This window comes from Balaenoptera physalus (assembly GCF_965194825.1).
Source record: "Balaenoptera physalus genome assembly, chromosome: 4".
Taxonomy (NCBI): Eukaryota; Metazoa; Chordata; class Mammalia; order Artiodactyla; family Balaenopteridae; genus Balaenoptera; species Balaenoptera physalus.
The window spans coordinates 137,758,595-137,779,535 of NC_138891.1; the positions used below are offsets into that span (position 1 = coordinate 137,758,595).

Below are 20,941 nucleotides of genomic sequence, written 5' to 3' on the forward strand. Positions count from 1 at the left end.
CGTTTCTTTAGAGTTTTTTCATTAAATATCCTTTAAGAAATAATATTTTCTTTCCTTTTTAATCTTAAATATTAATGACTATTTACCTTTTCCTTTGTTGCCTTAAAAAGAAACTTCAGTTCTCCAACTCCACCTCTTATTATATGCAGATTTTCTCCTTGGCTTCAGTGTCTCTTGGAATTCTCATCACCTGTTGGGTCCGCAGTTGATTTCATCTCCAAATATACAACAGTTTGAGTTTTTCTTTTCTAATACAATGTATTCCTCAGACTTCCTTGTTAACACATCTAACTAGTGCTCTTGTTTGCTTTTGTGACAGTAAAGGATATTATTTGTGAATGATTGGATTTCTGTCAGTTCTTTTAAAATGCAGTGCATTTTGTCTCCACCTTTAAATCTGGTGCTTAACAGTCAGCTTGTCATTATAATAAGAGGAGATGCTTGTTGATTGCTTGCTTTGTGGCAGGCCCTGAGCTAATTTCCTTAAGGGTGGTATCTCATGATGCTTGAAACTTTGTTAGGCACCATTATCCCCGTGAAACCGCAGCCCAGAAAGGTTAAGGGATTTACCCAACAGATGATGGAACTGGAATTCCAGGCTCTGACCCCCAAGCTCACAAGCTTAAACCAGGCATTATAATAGCCTCAGTCTTGTTTGTTTGTTTAACCTTCGTGTTGAAGCACATATTAAGTGCCAAGCTCTGTGGGAAGTGTGTTAACAGAATCACTATGACCCAGGCACTATTTTAGCCCCATTATTCGTGATGAGAATGGTACAGAGGGGAATCACTGTCATAGCTGCTCCAAGGAGCAGCCTTGCAAATCCTGTCCGGCCAAATCCTGACTGTAGGTTGGATGAAACCAGTTCATGATCTCTGGGTGTCTCTGCTCTACTCCTGAACCTGTGTGCTTTGATCTAACTTACCAATCTGATGGGTGAAAAGTATGGCATTTCATAGTAGTTTTTTTGTTTTGTTTTAAAATTTTAATTTTATTTATTTTTGGCTGTGTTGGGTCTTCGTTGCTGTGCGCAGGCTTTCTCTAGTTGTGGCGAGCGGGGGCTACTCTTCATTGCAGTGCGCGGGCTTCTCACTGCGGTGGCTTCTCTTGTTGCAGAGCATGGGCTCTAGCCGCATGGGCTTCAGTAGTTGTGGCACGTGGGCTCAGTAGTTATGGCACACGGGCTTAGTTGCTCCACAGCATGTGGGATCTTCCTAGACCAGGGCTCGAACCCGTGTCCCCTGCATTGGCAGGTGGATTCTTAACCACTGTGCCACCAGGGAAGTCCCTCATAGTAGTTTTAATTTGCATCTTTTAAATCAGGAAGGATGAGCATCTTCTCATTTTTCTAAGTATTATCTGGTTATATCCTTTGTTCTTCTCTGCGTTTTCAAATCAGAGGCTTCCTTCATCTTCAGTGTACCTTTCCCTCAAGAGGCACTGACTCCCCGACTCAGATACGCTGTGTTGCTTGGATTAACATGGGCAGCATACAATGAACAGTCCTTTCCACATGTCCTGGTCATGCCCTCAGTTTTTGGTTATGTTTCTTTTTCTAATTAAATTAAATGGGGTAACAAATTTAAATGAGAAAGAAATAGCAACCCGCCTTGTTCATTTGAAATGAATGGTTGTGGTTCCTTGTAATTCCATTTATACGGGAAGAAGTGTATTCGTCAGAATAGGGAAGGTTATGCCATGGTAACAAACAGTCCCCAAGCTCAGTGATTTTTACAATATCGTTGAGTTCTGCCTCAGTGGGTCAGCGGGTGGTTTCTGCTCTCTTAATTTCTCAGGGACCCAAGCTGGGAGGGGCTCCAGTTCAACCTGTGTCTCCGTGATCTTAGAGGCCAGGAAAGAAAACCCACTGGGCTTTGAGTTGGCTTCTAAAGCTTGTACCAGAAGTGACACATCATTCCACTCATCTCACTGGCCAGAGTAAGGTGCCACGCCTACATTTAAAAGGGCAGAGAAATGGGATCCTGCTGCTGTACAGCCCGAGAGAGCCAAACACTTTTGGATCCCAGATGACCACCTTAGGAGCTACAGCCCATCTTTTGCACCTCAGTTAGCAAAAGTCCTTAGACTATGCTGAGCAAAAGTGAGACTGTGACTTAAAAAGCAAGAGCTCTGCCTGACAAACATAACAGGTGAGGACAGAGCTTAGTTCTCCTCCTCCGAGATCATGGAGAAAGCCCACAGCTGCAGTATCGATAAGCCAGTGAGTCACAGACATGGTTTCCTAAACGCTGTGTCTTCAGGACTGGCCAGCTGATACTTGTTGAAACTGGGTGACGGGTACTTTGCTGTTCTACCTGCTTTTCTATATGTTTGAAAATGTCCACAATAAAACGCGGTCTTTCCTGTGCATTTCCCACAGTTGTTTCCTCTCTCCCTCGACACCTCAGTTCTTACCTGCTGTTACAGCATGTGTTTCCAGGTCACCTCCTCAATTTTTCTTTTTGACACGAGCACATTAAAAAAATTATTTTGTTGGCTTGCCCTTTGTTTTAAGCTATCAGACTCTTGCAAATAATAGTTTAAGGTATTTCTTGACAACCTCTAGGTATAGCTGGTCTTTTAGATGTAGGTTTATTGAATTTGAGAGTTCAGTTAGACCACATGCTTCTGATGGAAAATATTATTTTGCTTCCTTTCCCTTTATCTCCTACATAACCTCATTATGCAGGATCCCATTTCTCTGCCTGTTTGGACATAGGCATGGCACCGTGACTTACTCTGGCCAGTGAGATGAATGGAATAATGTCACTTCTGGCACAGGCTTTAGAAGCCAACTCTAAAGTTGGCTGTGAAGGCCTTTGAGCAGCTTTTTAAGAAGCGTGGACTTTACCCTGTCGGCTTTCAGTAAATATTTGTGTGAGTTGTATGGACTGTTCCACTGTCATGACGGACACTGGTGTAGAAGATTGAGTCATGAGGACCTACCCAGTGCTCTGCGTGTGGTCACTCGATGCCATGAAGACCGGCGTTGACCTACTCCCGACAGGGAGATGCCGTGTTAGCAAGAAATCCGCCGACCGTGTTTCTCAGGTGCGGCCAGTGCCCGGGGATGCTTTAGCGCAGGCCAGGCCTGTGTCCTGCCGGAGGAGGCCCAGCTCAGGGGGACTGTCATTCCATGCCAACAGGGATGTGACTTCCTCCTGGGGAACTGAATGGTGAGGACGCAGGAGTCATGGCCTACAGGTGTGTCCCACATACTCAGGGCCACCTGGCTGTGCAGCCAGGCTGGGATAATGATGGGGAGATCCAGGGCTTCCGTGGCACACAGACGAGGGTTTTCCTGGGGACGGGAAGTCTGTGTTCTGCTTAGTCTCGTGTGTAGACTAGAGGCTTCCCCAGACAGAAGCACACAGCTCCATCAGCAACTGGCCTGACAGGGGCAGAGTCCCTTTGAAGGGATGCAGGGTTTCCCTTCACTGCTGGGGGCTTCCCAGCCCCGCGTCCCTGATGCTGGCTCGTGGCCCCCCCTCCCCAAGCCCTCCCGCACAGTCCCTCTGTCCTCCTGTCCTGTCACGTCCCACCTCTTACAGCCACACCGGGGCCTGCTGGTGTCTTCCTGGCCTCGGCAGATGTCCTCTCCACAGTCAGTGTCACTGCTTTCTTCCTTATGTGCTTTTCCTTTTGTTTTCCAGGCTCTCCAGAGTAACCTGAGGTATTCCTTGCTGCCAAGACGGCTCGTTATCAGCAAGAGATTAGCTCAGTGCCTGCATCCTGCTTTGCCCAGCGGTGTGCACTTAAAAGCCCTAGAAACCTATGAAATTATCTTTAAAATTGTGGGGACCAAATGGCTGGCCAAGGATTTGTTCCTATACAGGTATGATAGCATCCCTACCGTTTTACTTTTTTATTACCCAAGTAATCCATATTTCAGTTCACAAGATGAGAAAATGATAAACAAAAAAATACAGAGGAGTGTGTCAGTTCACCATAAAGCCATCACAGAGGTAACCAGGGCTCACCTTCTGGAGTATGTCGTCCCTGACTTTTCTCTAAGTGGGAGTGTAACGTGCATACTGCCTATCAACTGCTCTGGGCCAGCAGTTCATTGTGATCGTCTCCTGACAAGCGAGCATCTCCATCACCAGTGTAGATGGCTGGGTGGCTGGCTGGCTGGCTGCTTTTGAAAACCCCCTTGGGCTGTCCAGCCACCTGGAGCTTCTGAGCAGGTGTCTCATTTTCCCTCCTCTCCCTTTTTCTGTCCCAAAGCTGTGGGTTGTTCCCTCTTCTGGCACATGCAGCCATGTCGGTGAGGCCCGTGCTGCTTGGCCTGTACGAGAAGTACTTTCTCCCGCTGCAGAAGCTGCTCCTGCCGAGCCTCCAGGCCTTCATCATCGGCCTGCTGCCTGGCCTGGAGGAGGGCTCGGAGATCTACGACAGGTGGGTCTCATCCAGAGCTGACGGCTGTGCCCATCCAGGGGGGCCGCCCATGTGGTTTGTATTTTATTTCACTGCTGTATAAGAAACAGGGACAGTGGGGCTTCCCTGGTGGCGCAGTGGTTAACAGTCAGCCTGCCAGTGCAGGGGACGTGGGTTCGAACCCTAGTCTGGGAAGATCCCACATGCTGCAGAGCAGGTAAGCCCGTGCGCCACAACTACTGAGCCTGTGCTCTAGAGCCCGTGAGCCACAACTACTGAGCCCACGTGCCACAACTACTGAAGCCCGCGTGCCTAGAGCCATGCTTCGCAGCAAGAGAAGCCACCGCAATGAGAAGCCCGTGCACCACAATGAAGAGTAGCCCCCGCTCGCCACAACTAGAGAAAGCCCGCGTGCAGCAACGAAGAACCCAACGCAGCCAAAAATAAATAAATAAATAAAAATTAAAAATAAAGAAGCGGGGACAGAAGTGCAGAGACCCATGAAACAGGGCAGGTTGATGTTTACATTTCTGTGGTGGTCTCTGCCTGACGAAATACCGTGGGTGCCTGGGAATTACCTCACTTCCAGGTGAGGGTCAGAAGGTAAGAAAGTGTCCTGGAGTCGCAGTCAGTGGGCAGCAGAGATGGGATTCTACTCCCCATATGTCACATTCTGAAGTCCCCCTCCCTCCTGTTATACGAGGCTGCTTCCAACTGAAAAAGCAAGGCCACGTTTCATTGATGGATACGCTCAAAAGGGGGCGAGGCTAAGCAGCACAGCTTTTGACAAGTTTCAGAAGCACCTTGGAGAAATTTGTCAGACTCATACGCATAAAAGTTCATGCAGTGGTGTTTGTTTGTTTTGGTCATTGCTTAGGAACAGGAGAGAGGAGAGAGGCTGTATCCATTCAGGTTGAGTATACAGAGTGTCCTGTTTCTCTGGAGAATCATAATGTAAGAACTCACTTCCAGCGTATTAACTATTCTGAGTGATGCCGCAGTGATTAACTTCTGTTCATAGGACCCATTTTCAGAGCCCGCGTGCAGCCTGACTGGGAGGTTTAGAAACCTGTGTGCTTGCAAAAGTTTCCATTTGATTACACAAGAAACTGCTCGAACTTTCCCCATGCCAGAGGCCCCAGCTGCGCCCCCTGGGCCTATTTTGTGTCGGCAGTGACGGGAGCGTGCACGGGGTGTGGAGTGGAATCTCACAGTCAATCCAAAGTCCGCTCAGAGTGCTCCCCTCAAGAAACCAAATAATCGGAATGGTTTGTGGGACAGTCGCTGGTGACCAAGGGTCCATTAAAGTCACAAGCCTCCGTGCTGGGATTGGATGCGCATTTGGCCGTTTGGAGCTTTCACACAAAGCGGGTGGTGGCGATCCACTTCCCAGTGGGGAATCCACCTCGGCGGTGCACTGAGTCACTAGGATCCACTTCCCTAGGAGGCAGGGTCTGTCTCGTTGCTGTTTTAAACCTAGCACCGTGCCCTGAGAGGCTGGGTAGGTGTGTGCGTAAGGGAACAGTCAAGGTCCTATGGGGTCAACAAGAGGACCTTTACCAGACTCTGTTTCTTGACTCCTAGTACCAGGCTCTCTCTAGAGTTCTGATCCATTCACGTTTTCCTAACAGATGTGTGTATATAAATGCTTCTTTCCCATCGTCTGAAGATGAACACATCAGCTCCCAAAGTGTATTGCAGTTTTTTTAATCTGTAAGAGTGAAACACACCAGGATCATGTCGGTAGTTGGGGTGTTGTGTGTTCTCCTAGTTGATAAACAAATGTTCATGTGAACAGTCGCTAAAGTTGCTTAACACGGGTGTTTTCTCCCAACATTGTGATTTCTTGATGTTGAACCAAGAGCTGAGTGAAGCTGCGTGAACCGCTGAGCAGAGGCAGGTGTGACAGAGAGCCAAGCCCGGCGTCTGCAGCCCTCAGAGGTGGGAGTGACTGGCCTTCCGAGGTGGAGGCTGGTCTGGGGTTGTGTGGTCTCACAGCACAGCAGTCGGGTGACCGCACGTGTCCGTGTCAGTTTGAGAGAGTTCAGCAGCGATTCTTCCCCAACGTGCATAGGAATCGAGTCAGACACCCCCGACCCCAGCAAATACTCTGCAGAGACAGGAAGGGGGGTTCTGGGGGCGGGGGGTCGTGATGTCCAAGGCGGTGGAAAAGGCGAAGCGGTGAGTGAGTGAGTTTGGGGCTGGTGAGGACGGGTGACTCAGGGGTCTTGTGGAGGCGGGGACAGTTCCTGCTCTGTTCTTGTCAGTGAACCATAAGGGAATGGAAATTTTGGCCAGTGTTAGGACTCGTTATTCACCCTGGCTTTCTAATAACCCTTTGATGTCTGCAGATCACTCCTGGCCAGAATTCCTTTTCTAAAGTGCCCAAGAAGTAGCCACATAGTGTGCTGTGTTTTGCTGTACGGAGAAAACAGGATTAGTGGTATTGGGGGCGGGAGAATATTCCACTCCTGTTCCGAGGAGGCGGAGGGGAAGAAAGCAGGCAAAACCCGGCTCCCCAGAGATGCCCCTTTAAGTCAGTGGCTCTCAGCCCGGGGTGGTGTCTGTCCCCCAGGGGACACTTGGCAATATCTGGGGACACTTCTGGTTGTTACACCTGGGGCGGGGAGGGTGCTTCTGGCATCTAGCGGGTGGAGGCCGGGGGTGCAGCTGAACGTCCCGCAGTGCCCACGCTTGCCTCCACAGCACGGGAGCGTCCAGCCCCAGGGGGCCGCAGGGTGGAGGTTGAGAAACCCCGATTTAGATAGTAGTTGAAAAAGATTTATTGACCTTTCTTTTGGCTGATTCCAGGCACCATGATGACGAGCTCTGCTGGGTCTAGAGCTTTCCCCCCCTTCTTTGACGTATATCCGACTATGGTGGTGCGGGGCGCTGTTGTCACTGCCCTGCTTGTTGAGACGGTCACACCCCGTGCTGTTCGGTCTTGTGACAGCTCGGCTTTCCACGAGGGTCCATTCGGCAAGCGACCGCAAGGCCAGAGTCGTGCAGTGCCTGGGGCTCACGGCGCACGGCCTGTGTCCCTCACCTGCCGTCAGCTGAGGAGAGGAGAGCGTGTCGGTGCCGTCAGCGTGAGCTCGCGTTTGCAGGGGGCACGAAAGCAGCAGCCAGGGTGGCTGAGGGAGGACGGGAGGAGCAGGCATTGGGGGTTGGTGTGTGTGTTTTGTTTTGTTGATTGTTGGTTTTAAATGGAAAAGATTACTGTTCTGGGCACTAAACTGTGCACACTTATTTTGGAACTTCACAACTGAGGTGCTATGAGTAATTCTTTTTTTTTTTTTTTTTTTAATTTATTTATTTATTTTTGGCTGTGTTGGGTCTTCGTTTCTGTGCGAGGGCTTTCTCTAGTTGCGGCGAGCGGGGGCCACTCTTCATCACGGTGCGCGGGCCTCTCACTATCGCGGCCTCTCTTATTGCGGAGCACAGGCTCCAGACGCGCAGGCTCGGTAGTTGTGGCTCACGGGCCTAGTTGCTCCGCGGCACATGGGATCTTCCCAGACCAGGGCTCGAACCCGTGTCCCCTGCATTGGCAGGCAGATTCTCAACCACTGCGCCACCAGGGAAGCCCAGTAATTCTTATTTAGTAGAAAGTTACTTAATTTTTAACCCCAGTTAGCTTGTTCTTTACTTTGCTCTCCATAGCAGAGTCCTGTCATAATTGCCATTTTCGGACCTGTAGCATCATTTCAATTTTTAATATCCATTAATTTTTAGAATAAACTGGGAATTTTTATATTTATATATAAAGCTGTGTTTCTTTAATAAAGAAAACTAGCCAGTGTTCTGTAAATATTGAAGAAAGGATAGCATAAGTGGCATTCCCCAGGCTCTCAGACAGTGGAACCTCTCTACTGTGGAACAGCCCAAGTGGCCAGGGTTCCGTGGAACGTACTTTGGGGATATGGTGTCCTAAGCAAAGGGGATGTGACAGCAGTGTGTGCATTGTAGTGTCTGCGTTGGGTTTTAGCTAAGCGGTGGTCTTCTGGGATCCTGGAGAGAGGAGCACTCCGGGGCCTTCCTAAATTAATCTGTTGCTGTGGGAATCTCTTCCTAGCTCAGGACCACGCTGTCTGTCCAGAGGACACGGTGACCCATCTGCCCGATTTACTGTAACCGCAGCTGCTGCATGGTGCTTCTGCCCCAAATTAGGGCCTTTGTTTGGTTGTTTTCAGAGCTGGGCAAAGATAAGCTCTATTTGTTTGCTCAGCCTTGATAGGAGACCCATCAGTACCTTTAGCCACTAAACCATTCTGCATCCTTCTCCTAAACGTTTGGGTGTTACTTGTGCTTCTTCATTTTTTTTCTCTGCATCTTTTGCTACAAATATTTTATGAGTCAAAAAGAAGGCTTAAGGAGACTAGGTTTAAGGAAAACAAAATTTATTTTTAGTATCAAAAGGTAGTAGGCATTTTTTGTATGAAATGTTTTAATATACACAGTAGTGGTTATTAAAAAGTAAGCTGAAGACAGTTTGGCTTATAGTAAAAGGGAAAGAGTGGCATTCATCTGACAGTTTTTTCAAGTGCCAGCTGTGTGTCAGACGCTCATCTGGGCACTGGGGGGCGTCAGCCAGCAGAGCAGACCTGGTGGTGATGGTGGCTGTGTGGCCTCAGCGTCAGCTGTTCTCCTGTGCTGAGTTTTTGCTCAAAGCCTCTCAGGTATTTTCGCAACATTTGCATCCCTTTTCCCTACCATAGCTGAGAGCTGAAACGCACAGAGGTTTCACTTCTGTGCGAGTGAAATCCCTTTGTGGGAGTTTGCCTCCGCTGTTGTACTGATAGATGCTATCACCCGGCCCGAAAGCTTTGTGTTCGCAGTCGGCGGGAAGGTGCCCCGTCAGCTGCAGGTGCACCCCGAGCGGAGAAGGGCCAGGCCTCGGTCAGTGTCAGTGGAAAAACAAGCCCGCACCCACTGATGATGGTGCTTCTCTTAGAGGACGGCCGTGAAGTCGCTGACGTCGTGTCACGGGAGACCTGGATAAAGATAAAGAGACGAATGAATGCTGGCCGTCCGCAGGAGGGCTTCCTGGAGGGGGAGCCGGTGTATGGAGGTGCTGTGGGCAGAGTGATGGGAACTCGGCTCCAGACCTTCTGGAATGTGCCGTGCGGCAGGAGGCCCAGGGGAATGTTGTCCTCAGTGTTTCTAAAATCCGGTGTCACTGGGCACATTTTTGGCTGTGCTCAGGGCGGGGGTGTCTTTATCATTACTTAGGTCTTCAATCAGTCACATTAGCCTTTTTTTTTTAAAATGACTCCTCCTACTTTTATACAGAGTGGCGATCTGCTCATCCACTTTGGGGCAGTGGAACCTGTAAGCACCATGGCATCCACAGCAAGGCCGGAGGCGGAGACGGATCTCTGCCACAGTGTGACACAACGGGTCAGATGCCGCCTCTTGGCCAAGAAGCCGCACCCCTCGGTGACATGTTTGTTTTAGCAAATTCAGTTTCAGTGACAGCCAGCAGGTGGACAAACACAGAAGGGCGAGAGATGGCAGCATCTCAAAATGAGGAGGAAGACGGTGCTTCCCGGCCAGGGAGAGTGAGCAGCGCCCGTGAGAGCCCGCGCGGTGCGCCCTAATTCTATGCTCTCCCGCCCACAGGACGGACGCGCTGCTCCTGAAGCTGTCCCTGGTGGTCGGCAGGGAGGTCTTCTACGCCGCCCTCTGGGGGAGCGTCCTGGCGAGCCCGTCCATCCGCCTGCCCGCCTCGCTCTTTGTGGTGGGCCACATCAGCCGGGGCTCGCCCGGCAGAGAGCAGAAGTACATGCTGGGGACCGACTACCAGCTCACGGTGGGTGTCGGGCTCCCGGCGGGCTGGCTCCCCGGCACAGGCGTCACCGGGGCCACGGGGTGGGGGGCGGGGAGGGGGCGGGGCAGCGGGAAGCAGAGGCGCGCTGAGGTTGGGCAGGCGAGGAGGCAGCATCACTGCGTAAGCCGCGATGGCGGCGTTGGCTTCTAACACCTGCGTCACGTTTGTGTATTCACGCGAGGAGGGCCCTCCGGGAGGCCCCGCAGCTTCCACGTTACGGGTGGCCGTCGACGGCGCTCCGCGGAGCCTGGCTGGGGTCTGCTGTTGAGCCACAGCCTCGTTTTCTTCCCCTGACCCTGTCACACCGCCCACTGCCCGCCCAGTAGGCTCGCTCCAGCTCCTGCCGTCATCCCCGCCGCCCTCCTCTCCTCTGGCTGCTCTCACACCTAGATTGTCCGTGCCCAGGCCCCTCTTCCCTGTCAGGACCTGCCTTCTCATGACCTTGAAGAATGGGAACTTCCCAGATCTTTCTCTCTTTTCCCCAAACTTACCATTTGTTTAATGGCCTGCAGTCTGTCGCCACCTAGTGGTGGACCCAGGCTTTGAAGTTAAAATGTTCAAAACTGAATCCATCATTAACAAAGTTGCACCGATTACTTACCCCTCTGAGTCCATTCCTCTTTGCAAAGTGGGAATAATGGAGCTTCCGCACGGGGCTCTCTGAGGAAAAGAGTGATGAAAAGGACCTCTGCTTAGGGCAGAGGAGACCCTCAATAGTCACGTTCCCTTCTTCCCTGCCCTGTCAGTACCACTTTGTTTCTTTCTCCGTTTTCACTGCCCTGCCTCAGCTTCTTGGGTCTCGTTCCTGGACCATCATGTAATTTTCTAACCGGTTTCTCCCCATCCCTTCCTCTCCCCATCCAGTCCTTTTTTGGTTGGTAAGAGATTCACTTTGCTAAAACATAGCTTTGCTCAGATCTGTACTGTGCTTGAAAAATACCTGTTTGCTGCAGATAAAATCCATCCTCAGGAGTATTCTAACAGTCTGCAGCCAGCTCACCAGACGCCTCACTCTCCACTTCAGGCCCATTACACTCCCGGAGCTGGCTGCCTGGCCTGGCCTGGCACGTCTGTGATGCTGTCTTTGCTCCAGCCAGCCCGTCGTCCTGCACTCACTGCCTGTGCCTCTTCTCCCCCGTCTCAGCGTGTCTCCTGCCTGTATTACGAAAAACTCAGCTTACCCCCAAAGCTTCACTGTTCTCGCCAGTTGAAAGATCTCTCTCCTCTTCCCAGTTCTCATAGCTTTTTGTTACCACTTGTCTTATGGCTCTTATCTATTATGCAGCTGTATTACATCTATCTATACTCAGAAAAGACACTCAAAATGTCTACTTAATTGGTTTGGAATCCATTTGACTGACACTCTTTGGAGTTTTAGTGTAGCTGAAAGTTCCTATTGGCACCTAAATGTATTCGTTTCTGGGATTATAGAATTTGAGGTCTTAGAATCTGACGATCTGGTCCAAACCCCTCCGTCTCTGAGATGGAACAGTGAGGGCTGCGGCTGAAGGTCTTCCCGATGTCACACAGCCCCCTAGCGTCTGGAGCTAGAATCAAGTTTCCCATATTTATATCTTATTATTCTGTTCCACACGATATAACACGGTGGTTTCAAGATTCCCAGGAAAAGTTATTTTCATTTTTATGACTATAAAGAGTAGCCTGCGAATGATGTCCAATGTCTTGGGCATGAAATGTTCGTGGCTTTTTGTCTTTTGTAGGTAAAGTCCTTATGTGCGTCCCTGTTGGACTCAAACGTGCTGGTGCAAAGAAATAATCTGGAGATTGTCCTGTTCTTCTTCCCATTTTATACCTGTCTGGTAAGCCGTTTGTGCTCTTCGAGGGGAGTCGCTGGTCTTTCCTGAGGCCGTGGGGTAGACGGGAGAGGTCCGAGCCCTCTCGTCCGGAGGGGAGGGCAGCCACTCAGTGACCACCATTCGCTTTCAGCCATTTAGGGTCCTCGGTCATTTCTGTGAGGGTGGTGTTTCCATAGCGAAAATTGAATAGCCTCTTTCCCTGGGCAGCGTGTGCAAAACCAGCCCCTTTTGAGAACCGCCTCTTTAAGATAAAGCTTTTGTAGATTGGTAAGGAGGGGCCACATGTCAGCAAGCTGGCGATTTCCTATGTCATCTCCTTGCAGTGTAGTTTTCTCTTTCCTCCTCATAGGATTCCAACGAGAGAGCCATCCCCCTGCTCCGGTCCGACATGGTGCGCGTCCTCTCGGCCGCCACCCAGACCCTCCTGAGAAGAGATATGTCTCTGAACAGAAGGCTTTACGCGTGGTTACTAGGTACTGAGTAATACGTGGGAGTTGAAAAGTCAGCGTTAAGGTGAAACCTTTGAGTGCTGATTTTTGGAATAAAGTCGCAATCTTGTTGATACATTTCTGAATCACAAAGTGTGGAAAGATAACACGGTGACTGAATTGGCACTGGTCAGCTGAGTTCTGCTACCTACCCTGCAGCTTTGGTTATTTTGCAGCTGTTACATAAAAAAACGGAAGTAATGGGATTTTTAAAATGTTAACCGAATTCCATTTTAAGAAGCTTGGAAGACCACAAAATGTGGGAAGGAACTGAGGGTGTCATGGTTTCGTAGCTGCTTATTGTGGTCAGATTATACTTAACTCGCTAACGCTGGGTCGTCTCTGCTGAGTACACGATTGAATTCACTTAAAATCATAATAGAACTAAAAACAGTGCCATTGAGAAGGTTCACATGATACTGAAGCTTCCTTATTAAAACCTTATTCAGGTAGGAAGACGTTTCATGGGGTAAGACTGTGTGTGAGAAAACCCAGAAACATGGAATATATGTAAAAGAAGGTTTTGTCTGGATGGGAATGTTTGTGGCATTGACACGTTTGGGGAGATATTTGGATGACTTTGGAAGAGCATGAGACCCCGGTTCATGTTTCTGTGAGCATGTGTTCTTGTGAACAGACTGCAGACCCCTAGGAAAAGAGCCGTTGACCGTTGGTTGGATGGAAGGCTTCAGGGGGACAAGTCCAGGAAATCACAGGGCCTAAAATTCCCAAGTCCATGTACCTAAGTGAAGGTGGTTTACAGAGCGATTGTGAAAAAACTCCGTAGTTTTTTTTTTAGAAAGACTTTATTTTTTTAGAGCAGTTTTAGGGTCACAGCAAAACTAAGAGGAAGGTCCAGAGAGTTCCCACCTCCCCCCTCCTCCCCGCCAAGCACGGCCTGCCCTATCACCGCATCACCCACTGGAGTGGCACGTTTATTACAGTCGAGGAACCTACACTGATACCTTATCGTCACCCACAGTCGGCTGTTGACACAAGGGTTCACACTTGGTGCTGTGCATTCTGTGGGTTTAGACAAAGGTATAACGACATGCGTCTACTGTTATAGTGTCACACAGAGTATTTTCCTGCCCTAAAAATCCTCTGCTTCTCAGCTTTTTTTTTTTTTCAACCCTCATAGATCTTCTCATACCAATGTCAGAAAGTCCTCTTAACCTTTTCTTCCCCTAGTTGTAAAACTTCCAGAAGTCATAGCACAGAAGCTTATGAAGGATTTCCAGAAGGATATTTACAGGCTCTCTGAGCATTTTTGTTAAAAGAATGATTTTGTTAAATGCACGGCTGCCTTCCAGTGGGGCTAGGCACACTGTATGTAGACAGGACCCTGGACCCAAGTTCAGCACCAGCTCCGACTTACTTAGCCGCGACCCCAGGAGTCCAGACTGTCTGCTTAGAAAGATGCTGTTCCTTGCCCTGAGGGCCTTAGAGACTTACCAAGGCTCAAAAGGAGGGCATATAGTTGAGAATACCTTGATTTTTACATAGCGCCATACAAATAAATACTGGTTTTTAAAAATGATACTCATTCCATTAGATGCTCGTAATCATACTTGTCGAAGACAATCAGGATGAATTCTTGGTAAACTAAATTGATGCCCGTTGAGATGGAATTCTGCTTGTCTGATCCCTGGCCCACCACTGTCAGAAGAAAATAGGTCTCGGTTTTGCTGGATCTGATTTTGGTTTTCTGTTGGAGGAATTCTATTTTTAAAAATGTCAGAGCATAAGACCTTTGCACAATAAGATGTACTTTAAATGTATAGATTTCTTTACAGCTCATGGTGCTTGTTCTTTTATAGGTTCAGATATTAAAGGAAATACCGTTGTGCCGGAATCGGAAATCTCAAATTCTTATGAAGACCAGTCCTCGTATTTTTTTGAGAAATATTCCAAGGATCTTTTAGTTGAGGTAAGGGAGCATTTCTGGAAAGTAGATCCCAATTAGGGCATTCCTGACCATGGTTCTTCAGTGGAGTTCCTTGTGGGACCTCAGAAGTAGACCGGGGGCCTGTTCCTTAGTACACGGGTGGGAAAATCTCGTGTGTGGTTGTCCCTTGGAATCTGCAGGAGATTGATTCCAGCACCCCCTACCCCACCCCACCCCCATGGATACCAAAATCAACAGATGCTCAAGTCCCTTATATTTATAACTTGGCCTAGTATTTGCATATAACCTATGCTCATCCTCATACCTTAACCCGTCTCTAGATTACTTATGATACCATCTCTAGATTACTTACGATGTAAATGCTGTGTAAATAGTTGTCGAATACAGTGTAAATGCTATATAAGTAGTTGCCAGTGCACGACAAATTCAAGTTTTGCTTTTGGGAACTTTCTGGAATATTTTTTTCCTGAATATTTTCAATCTGCAAGACCCACGATATGGAGGGCCGACTGTAGTCACCTCGTGCTGCATGACTACTTTTACTTCTATCCCAGAGCATTTAACAGCTAGAACAACCAATAAAGTCATACTGTACTTTATATAATATCCTAATATGTGGCTTTAAAAAAAAAAATAGGGTCTGGCTGAGATACTGCACCAGAAGTTCCCTGATGCTGACATGGAGGAACGCCACCACACGTACCTGAAGCCTTTCCGCATCCTTCTCAGTCTGCTTGACAAGCCAGAAATAGGTAACATTAGATGAGCTTTACCATCATACACCGTTAAAACTCCGGTGAGATACAATCAACGTGTTATTTAGAATACAGTTTAATGTTTGGAAGTTTGGAATCTTGAAGTAGTTTAGTCATGCTGTGTGCTTCAGTTTTCATTATCTGGGCACCAGTTAAAAGTTTTGCACAATTACTTGAACGTTTTTGTGAAGAAATTATAATACCTTTGAGCTGTTGTGCTCGTCTGCGCGCGTGCCTGCAGGGCACGTACAGTACTGACCTTGTGAGAACGTTTCTTCAATCAAATCATTTCTTCAAGTAAGCCTTGATTGTATTCTCAAGCAAATAGGGGACGCTCCTCCATCTTTTTGCCTTGTGACCCTGGGCAAGCCCCTTCTGCTGTTTGGGCCTCAGTGTTTTCCTCTGTCAAATGAAGGGGTTTGAACCAGACTCTAGTTCCAAAAGCGTTGCCCCTTATATACCGTGGTCCTCTGGGCACCCGTTGAGGAAAGTGACCTTCTCTCCCTTCCTTTAAAAAAAAGAAACTGCCCCGGTATCCATTCACTGTAAGATCTCAACATCTCATCTCTTGAACACGGTAACAGGGAAGGAAACCCCCTTCTCCGTGGGATTCATCCCCGATGGCATCATCTGAGCGCTCAGGACTTGCCCACCGTCTGGGCGCCGTTTGCAGAGAACGAGAGCTGAGGGCATTCGTTAAGTTCCTCCGCCCTCTGGCCTCAGGATGGGGACCCTTTGTTTATGCATTCGGAGACAGGCGTGGGGCATCTGTGCAGCAGGGAAGGTGCTAGGCTCTAGGTGTACAAAGGGAAACAAGGGCTTCTGGTCAAGGGAGACGGAAGGGAGACTGAGGTCCTGGTGTGTTTTCACTGTTGTTAATAATAATGGTGACATTTTTTTGAGCAGTTCTTTTGTGCATCGTTAATACGCATCTCCAAGCATACTTCTGTACCTCCAACAACCCTGGGGGGTAGATTTTCTTACTATACACATTCTACAGAGGGAGAGACTAAGGTTGAGCAAGGCTAAGTCATTTGCCAGGGGCCACCCAGGAACTGGGACTCAAACTCTGGAGTCTGTTTGACTCCAGAGCCTGAGCCCTCTTTGTCAGGACTCTGCTGCTTCCTTGATGGCACTCGGACGGCCCATCCCCGAGATGTTACTCATGTAACACCAATGAACTTGGGTACCATGACAGGTGCAGCTCTGGCTGCTCCTGACCAAAGTCAAAGCGCGAAGCTTTTGTGCCTCCAAGCTCCGCCCTTGGAGATGGGTGTTTTACGTCAAGGCTTTGACATGAGCCAAGTAAAACGTTGAGCTAGCTTGGGCTCCAGGTCATATTTTCTGGAGGGGGGTGAATGGCAGGCTTCTGCCCCATCCCAGCAAATTCGTCCTATCTGATAATTTAGTTTTCCAAGGAAAGACACACTTGAAGGGCAAAGGAGTGGATTGATAATGTAGAGTAGAAGGCATAGGAGGGTCATAGGTCAGTCTTATCTGTGCTTTGGCTACCAAGCTTTAGCCACTTCCTCATTTCTTCTCCTTGAATCTTGACCACAAGCTTTCCTTCACTAGTAAAAAGCATTTGGCAGTCTTATGCTATAGATAAAATACACCTGGGACTTGTCGTGAAAAAGAGACCTTTTGTCTTTGGAAGCATAAGAGATTAGATTATTTGCTGATTCCTTGTATGACAGAGCTTTTGTTTTCTCTGAATCATCCTGTGTTCACTCCTCTGAATACATGAGTGGGAAGTCACACCCTCCCATCAGGCCTGCTGGTTGATGTTTGTGGAGCAGAAATGTCCAGCCGCCTTCCAACTGCCTGTCTGGCAGGGTCCAGTTCTTTTGTGCCATCTGAGGCTTTTCTGGATTGGTGTTATTTCTTTTGTGTCGTTCTAGCTCATCAGTAAAAGAATTCAGAATAGGAAGTTGCCCTACTCTGTTGGTGCTTCCGTGGAGTGACGGCCTCTGGCCAGGCACTTTCTGAACACTTAAAACATTTAGCCCACTCCCTGCCTCCTTCGTGAATCCTCCTGGGGCAAGTCATTCAGCGTCTGGGCCTCGGTCCTCTTGTCCCCTTGTAATCAGGACAGCCCACCTGATTGCATACCTGGTTCTGTGGCTATTGTGAGCATTAAATCAATTAATAGTTATAGAATGCTTAGAACAGTGGCCAGCACACAGTAAGCTCTACAAAAATGTTGGCTGTTTTCACAGACGTTATTCCCCCAGCTAAAGGTGTCATTGTCACAACTAAAGTTTCCATACATTTAAGACTATATAAATTATCTATGTGTTAGATAGAGTTACTCTCAATACGCTTTATACGTTTGTCACTGGCTTAAAATGGATTTTTTAAAAAACATTTTGATTATTTATTTATCTGGACATTTTCTTTTCAATTGCAGGGCCTCAAGTTGTTGGGAATTTGTTTCTCGAAGTCATCCGGGCCTTTTATTCTTACTGCAGAGATGCTCTCGGCTCTGATCTTAAACTGAGCTACACTCAGAGTGGAAATTCGCTGATAAGGTACTGGTGTGGCTTCCAACTTCACTCTTCCTCCCTCCCTAATGCCATGATTTTTTTTCTCTGTTTACCATAAATTGTGAAGTGCTCAAGAAAGTAGGGATGCAGAGGGTCAGGCCACGCCTTAAAATAACCTGTGCTCTTAAATCAATCAATATGAATCGACTCTTCCCTATTGAATACTGTGATGATTAAAAGGAGTTTGATCTTGTCTCTGCCCCACACTGGGAAGTACAAACCGTATTTTCTGATCAAGTGTGAAAAGTTGCTCAACAAAGGCGACTGGGTCTGGTGTACAAGTGGTGAGTGACAGGGAGGAGGGCCAGCGGGAGGTCAGGTCAGGAAGTGGGGCGAGTGGGTGTGAGTCTTCAGGAGACCGGTCAGAAGGGGGGTAGCAGGGAGCAAGACGAGGGCACCCCAGGGGCATGGAGGCGCTCTAGGGCCCTGGAGGTAGGGTGAGTGGGGTTTGGGAGACAGCGGACGTGGCGATAACTTATTAAAGTGTGTAGTTAGCCATCAGCCCTGTGTTTTGTTCTGTCTTTGTACTTTTTAAGGTAGTACAACCTCTTCCTTTTTACTTTACTCTTAATATAATTTCCTTCTCCCTGACTCGGCATTGGGTATATTAAAAATTTAAATCAATTAGAAGATTTTTCTGGTTTATTAATTGTAAGCGTACCAAGAGTCTTTAGTGTTTGCTTTTTTGCTCGCGGAATGAGAGTAGTTTATTGTTTTCCTGAATATGAAGGTAATACATGTTCATGGTAGAGTATACCAATATTTGAAGGCATTAAGGAAAAAGATATTATCCATAATCCCACCGCCCTTAAGAGAAAAACATAAAACATTTGTATTTATTTCTAGACTTTCAGTGCATAAGTACACAGGTGCCTATCATTTTTTTTTTTTAATCATTTTTTTTTTTTTTTATCATTTATTTTTAAGGTGGAGTTACAGTACCTGTTTAGTTGCCTGTTTGTTTTTTTTAATGCAAGTTGTGAATGGCTCTACACTCTTCTATGGAAGATAGTGGTTGCCTTTAAGTCCTCAGTAAGGAGTTATACTTATTTAAGAAATCCTGACTGATTGACCAATCTCTTATTGATTGACTTTTGGGCGGTTTCCACTTTTTCAGTATTTTTAAATTGATCTCGGAGAGGCAGCAGCAGTAAGTGGTGGCTTGAAGCAAGATCTTAGTTCCCTGCTCAGGAATCGCACCTGGGCAGCCTGGATGATAACCGGGAATCCTAGCCACTAGACCAGCAAGGGCAAGAGACTAGACTCAGATTTTCCCTGGCTCCTGCCTCCGTTTGAAAGCAAGACTGTTTCAAGGAGGCAAAAACTGTAAAAGCAGGTGCAAAGTTTATTATTAGAGGCACAGCACAACAAGTGGGAGAGCACACAGAGAAACCGTTTATTTAAGTTTCTTTTTCCACACCTGACCTGCCCTAGGACCCTCCCCGATATGTGTGTGCAGCTTTTTTCCAGGATGGATTCCAGCCCAGAGGCCCATGGCGGGGGCCTTGGCATCACCTGTTGTGGGGTGGCGCCCCCTCCTTTTTGACCCCCAAGGAGCCTTTCTGCGCACACGCCATGTCTCCCTTGCCCCAAGGATGGGAAATACGTGACCTCTCCATCTTTTACTCAGACAGGGTTTAGCCCCTCTCTGTTCCTGCCATGACTGTTATCTTAAAGTGTCCTCAGGAGACAAAGCCTGGCTATTTACTCTGTTTCTGTTGTTATTTCTCTTTCGAAGTGCAAACAGGAGGCTGGATGTAAATGCCTAACCTGGAGCCCACCTACCTCCTGTCTCAGGAAATGCAAACAGGAGGCTAGTTGTAAGTGTCCGGCCTGAAGCCCACCTTTTTCCTGCCCCAAGAAATGTAAACAGGAGGCCAGTTGTAAATGCCTAGCCTGGAGCCCATCTATCTCCTGCCTCAAAATGACATTGTCATGATATCCTTATGCCTACATCTTTTTTTTTTTTTTTTCCTGGCCAAGCTGTGCAGCATGAGGGATCTTGGTTCCCCGACCAGGGATTGAACCCATGCCCCCTGTATTGGAAGTGCAGTGTCTTAACACTGGACCACCAAGGAAGTCCCCCTTTGCCTACATTTTTGTGTACCTCTACAAGGATTTCTGTAGGATAAATCCCTAAAATAAATTTCCTGAGTCATAGAAGATATGCATTTAAATGTTAGCTGAATTTCCCTCCTAAATGGCTGTACTGTATTATTCCACCAATAGAGTATGTAATTACCTATGGTTGGACTAAAGCTGGTTTTCCACATAACATTCTTTTTTACAATAGCTCTTCTTTCTTTATTTTTATTTATGTATTTATTTATTTGTTTTTGGCTGTGTTGGGTCTTCGTTGGTGCCGCGGGCTTTCTCTAGTTGCCGCGAGCAAGGGCTACTCTTGCGTTGCAGTGCGTGGGCTTCTCATTGCGGTGGCTTCTCTTGTTGTGCAGCATGGGCTCCAGGCGCACAGGCTTCAGTAGCTGTGGCTCGTGGGCTCTAGAGCGCAGGCTCAGTAGTTGTGGCACACGGGCTCAGTAGTTGTGGCTTGTAGGCTCTAGAGCGCAGGCTCAGTAGTTGTGGCGCATGGGCTTAGTTGCTCTGCGACACGTGGGATCTTCCCAGACCAGGGCTTGAACCCGTGTCCCCTGCATTGGCAGGCAGATTCTTAACGACTGCGCCACCAGGGAAGTCCTACAATAGCTCTTACGCTTACTTCTGAGGGAATGGATCAGTGTAAATACCGTTTAGGATGGCACGATGCATTCTCTTCCCTATGTAAGAACAGTAATACTTCTTATCTATGACCGAGTTTGTCAGTCTCTCTAGAAATAAGTTGTAAATGGTACCATGAATTCGTTTTTCAGACATGGCATTCCCGTAATACAGGTTTTTTCATAGATATATTTATAAATATCCCTCTTCCTTTACAGTACAATAAAAGAAAACAGAAATGCGTCTGAGATTGTTAAAACAGTGAATTTGCTCGTCACATCCCTAAGCACAGACTTCCTCTGGGATTACATGGCAAGGTGTTTTGAGGACTGTTTTAGGTAAGCCTCCAGTTCAGGGGTTATGAACGTGTGGGAGGGAACTGAGGGTGTCATGGTTTCGTAGCTGCTTATTGTGGTCAGATTATACTTAACTCGCTAACACTGGGTCGTCTCTGCTGAGTACACGATTGAATTCACTTAAAATCATAATAGAACTAAAAACAGTGCC

The 20,941-nt window shown here is 47.8% G+C and overlaps 1 protein-coding gene across 7 annotated transcripts in view; it reads left to right on the plus strand.

Moving 5' to 3' along the window:
* The window catches only part of DOP1B (DOP1 leucine zipper like protein B), a 107,102-nt gene that overhangs the window by 28,687 nt on the left and 57,474 nt on the right, over positions 1 to 20,941 (plus strand). For 6 of the 7 annotated variants that reach the window (XR_014262702.1, XM_082458733.1, XM_082458734.1 and 3 more), the window contains exons 3-11: positions 3,654 to 3,835; positions 4,228 to 4,398; positions 9,997 to 10,186; positions 11,926 to 12,024; positions 12,371 to 12,494; positions 14,330 to 14,439; positions 15,056 to 15,170; positions 17,584 to 17,704; positions 20,653 to 20,772. Coding sequence is in view for 6 of the 7 variants with exons in the window: in XM_082458733.1 (XP_082314859.1) it covers positions 3,654 to 3,835; positions 4,228 to 4,398; positions 9,997 to 10,186; positions 11,926 to 12,024; positions 12,371 to 12,494; positions 14,330 to 14,439; positions 15,056 to 15,170; positions 17,584 to 17,704; positions 20,653 to 20,772 (1,232 nt within the window). In the remaining variant the exon portion in view is untranslated. Of the gene's footprint in view, positions 1 to 3,653; positions 3,836 to 4,227; positions 4,399 to 7,188; positions 7,648 to 7,955; positions 10,187 to 11,925; positions 12,025 to 12,370; positions 12,495 to 14,329; positions 14,440 to 15,055; positions 15,171 to 17,583; positions 17,705 to 20,652; positions 20,773 to 20,941 lie in introns of those variants that run through there. The other variant, XM_082458737.1, reaches the window with a different exon arrangement.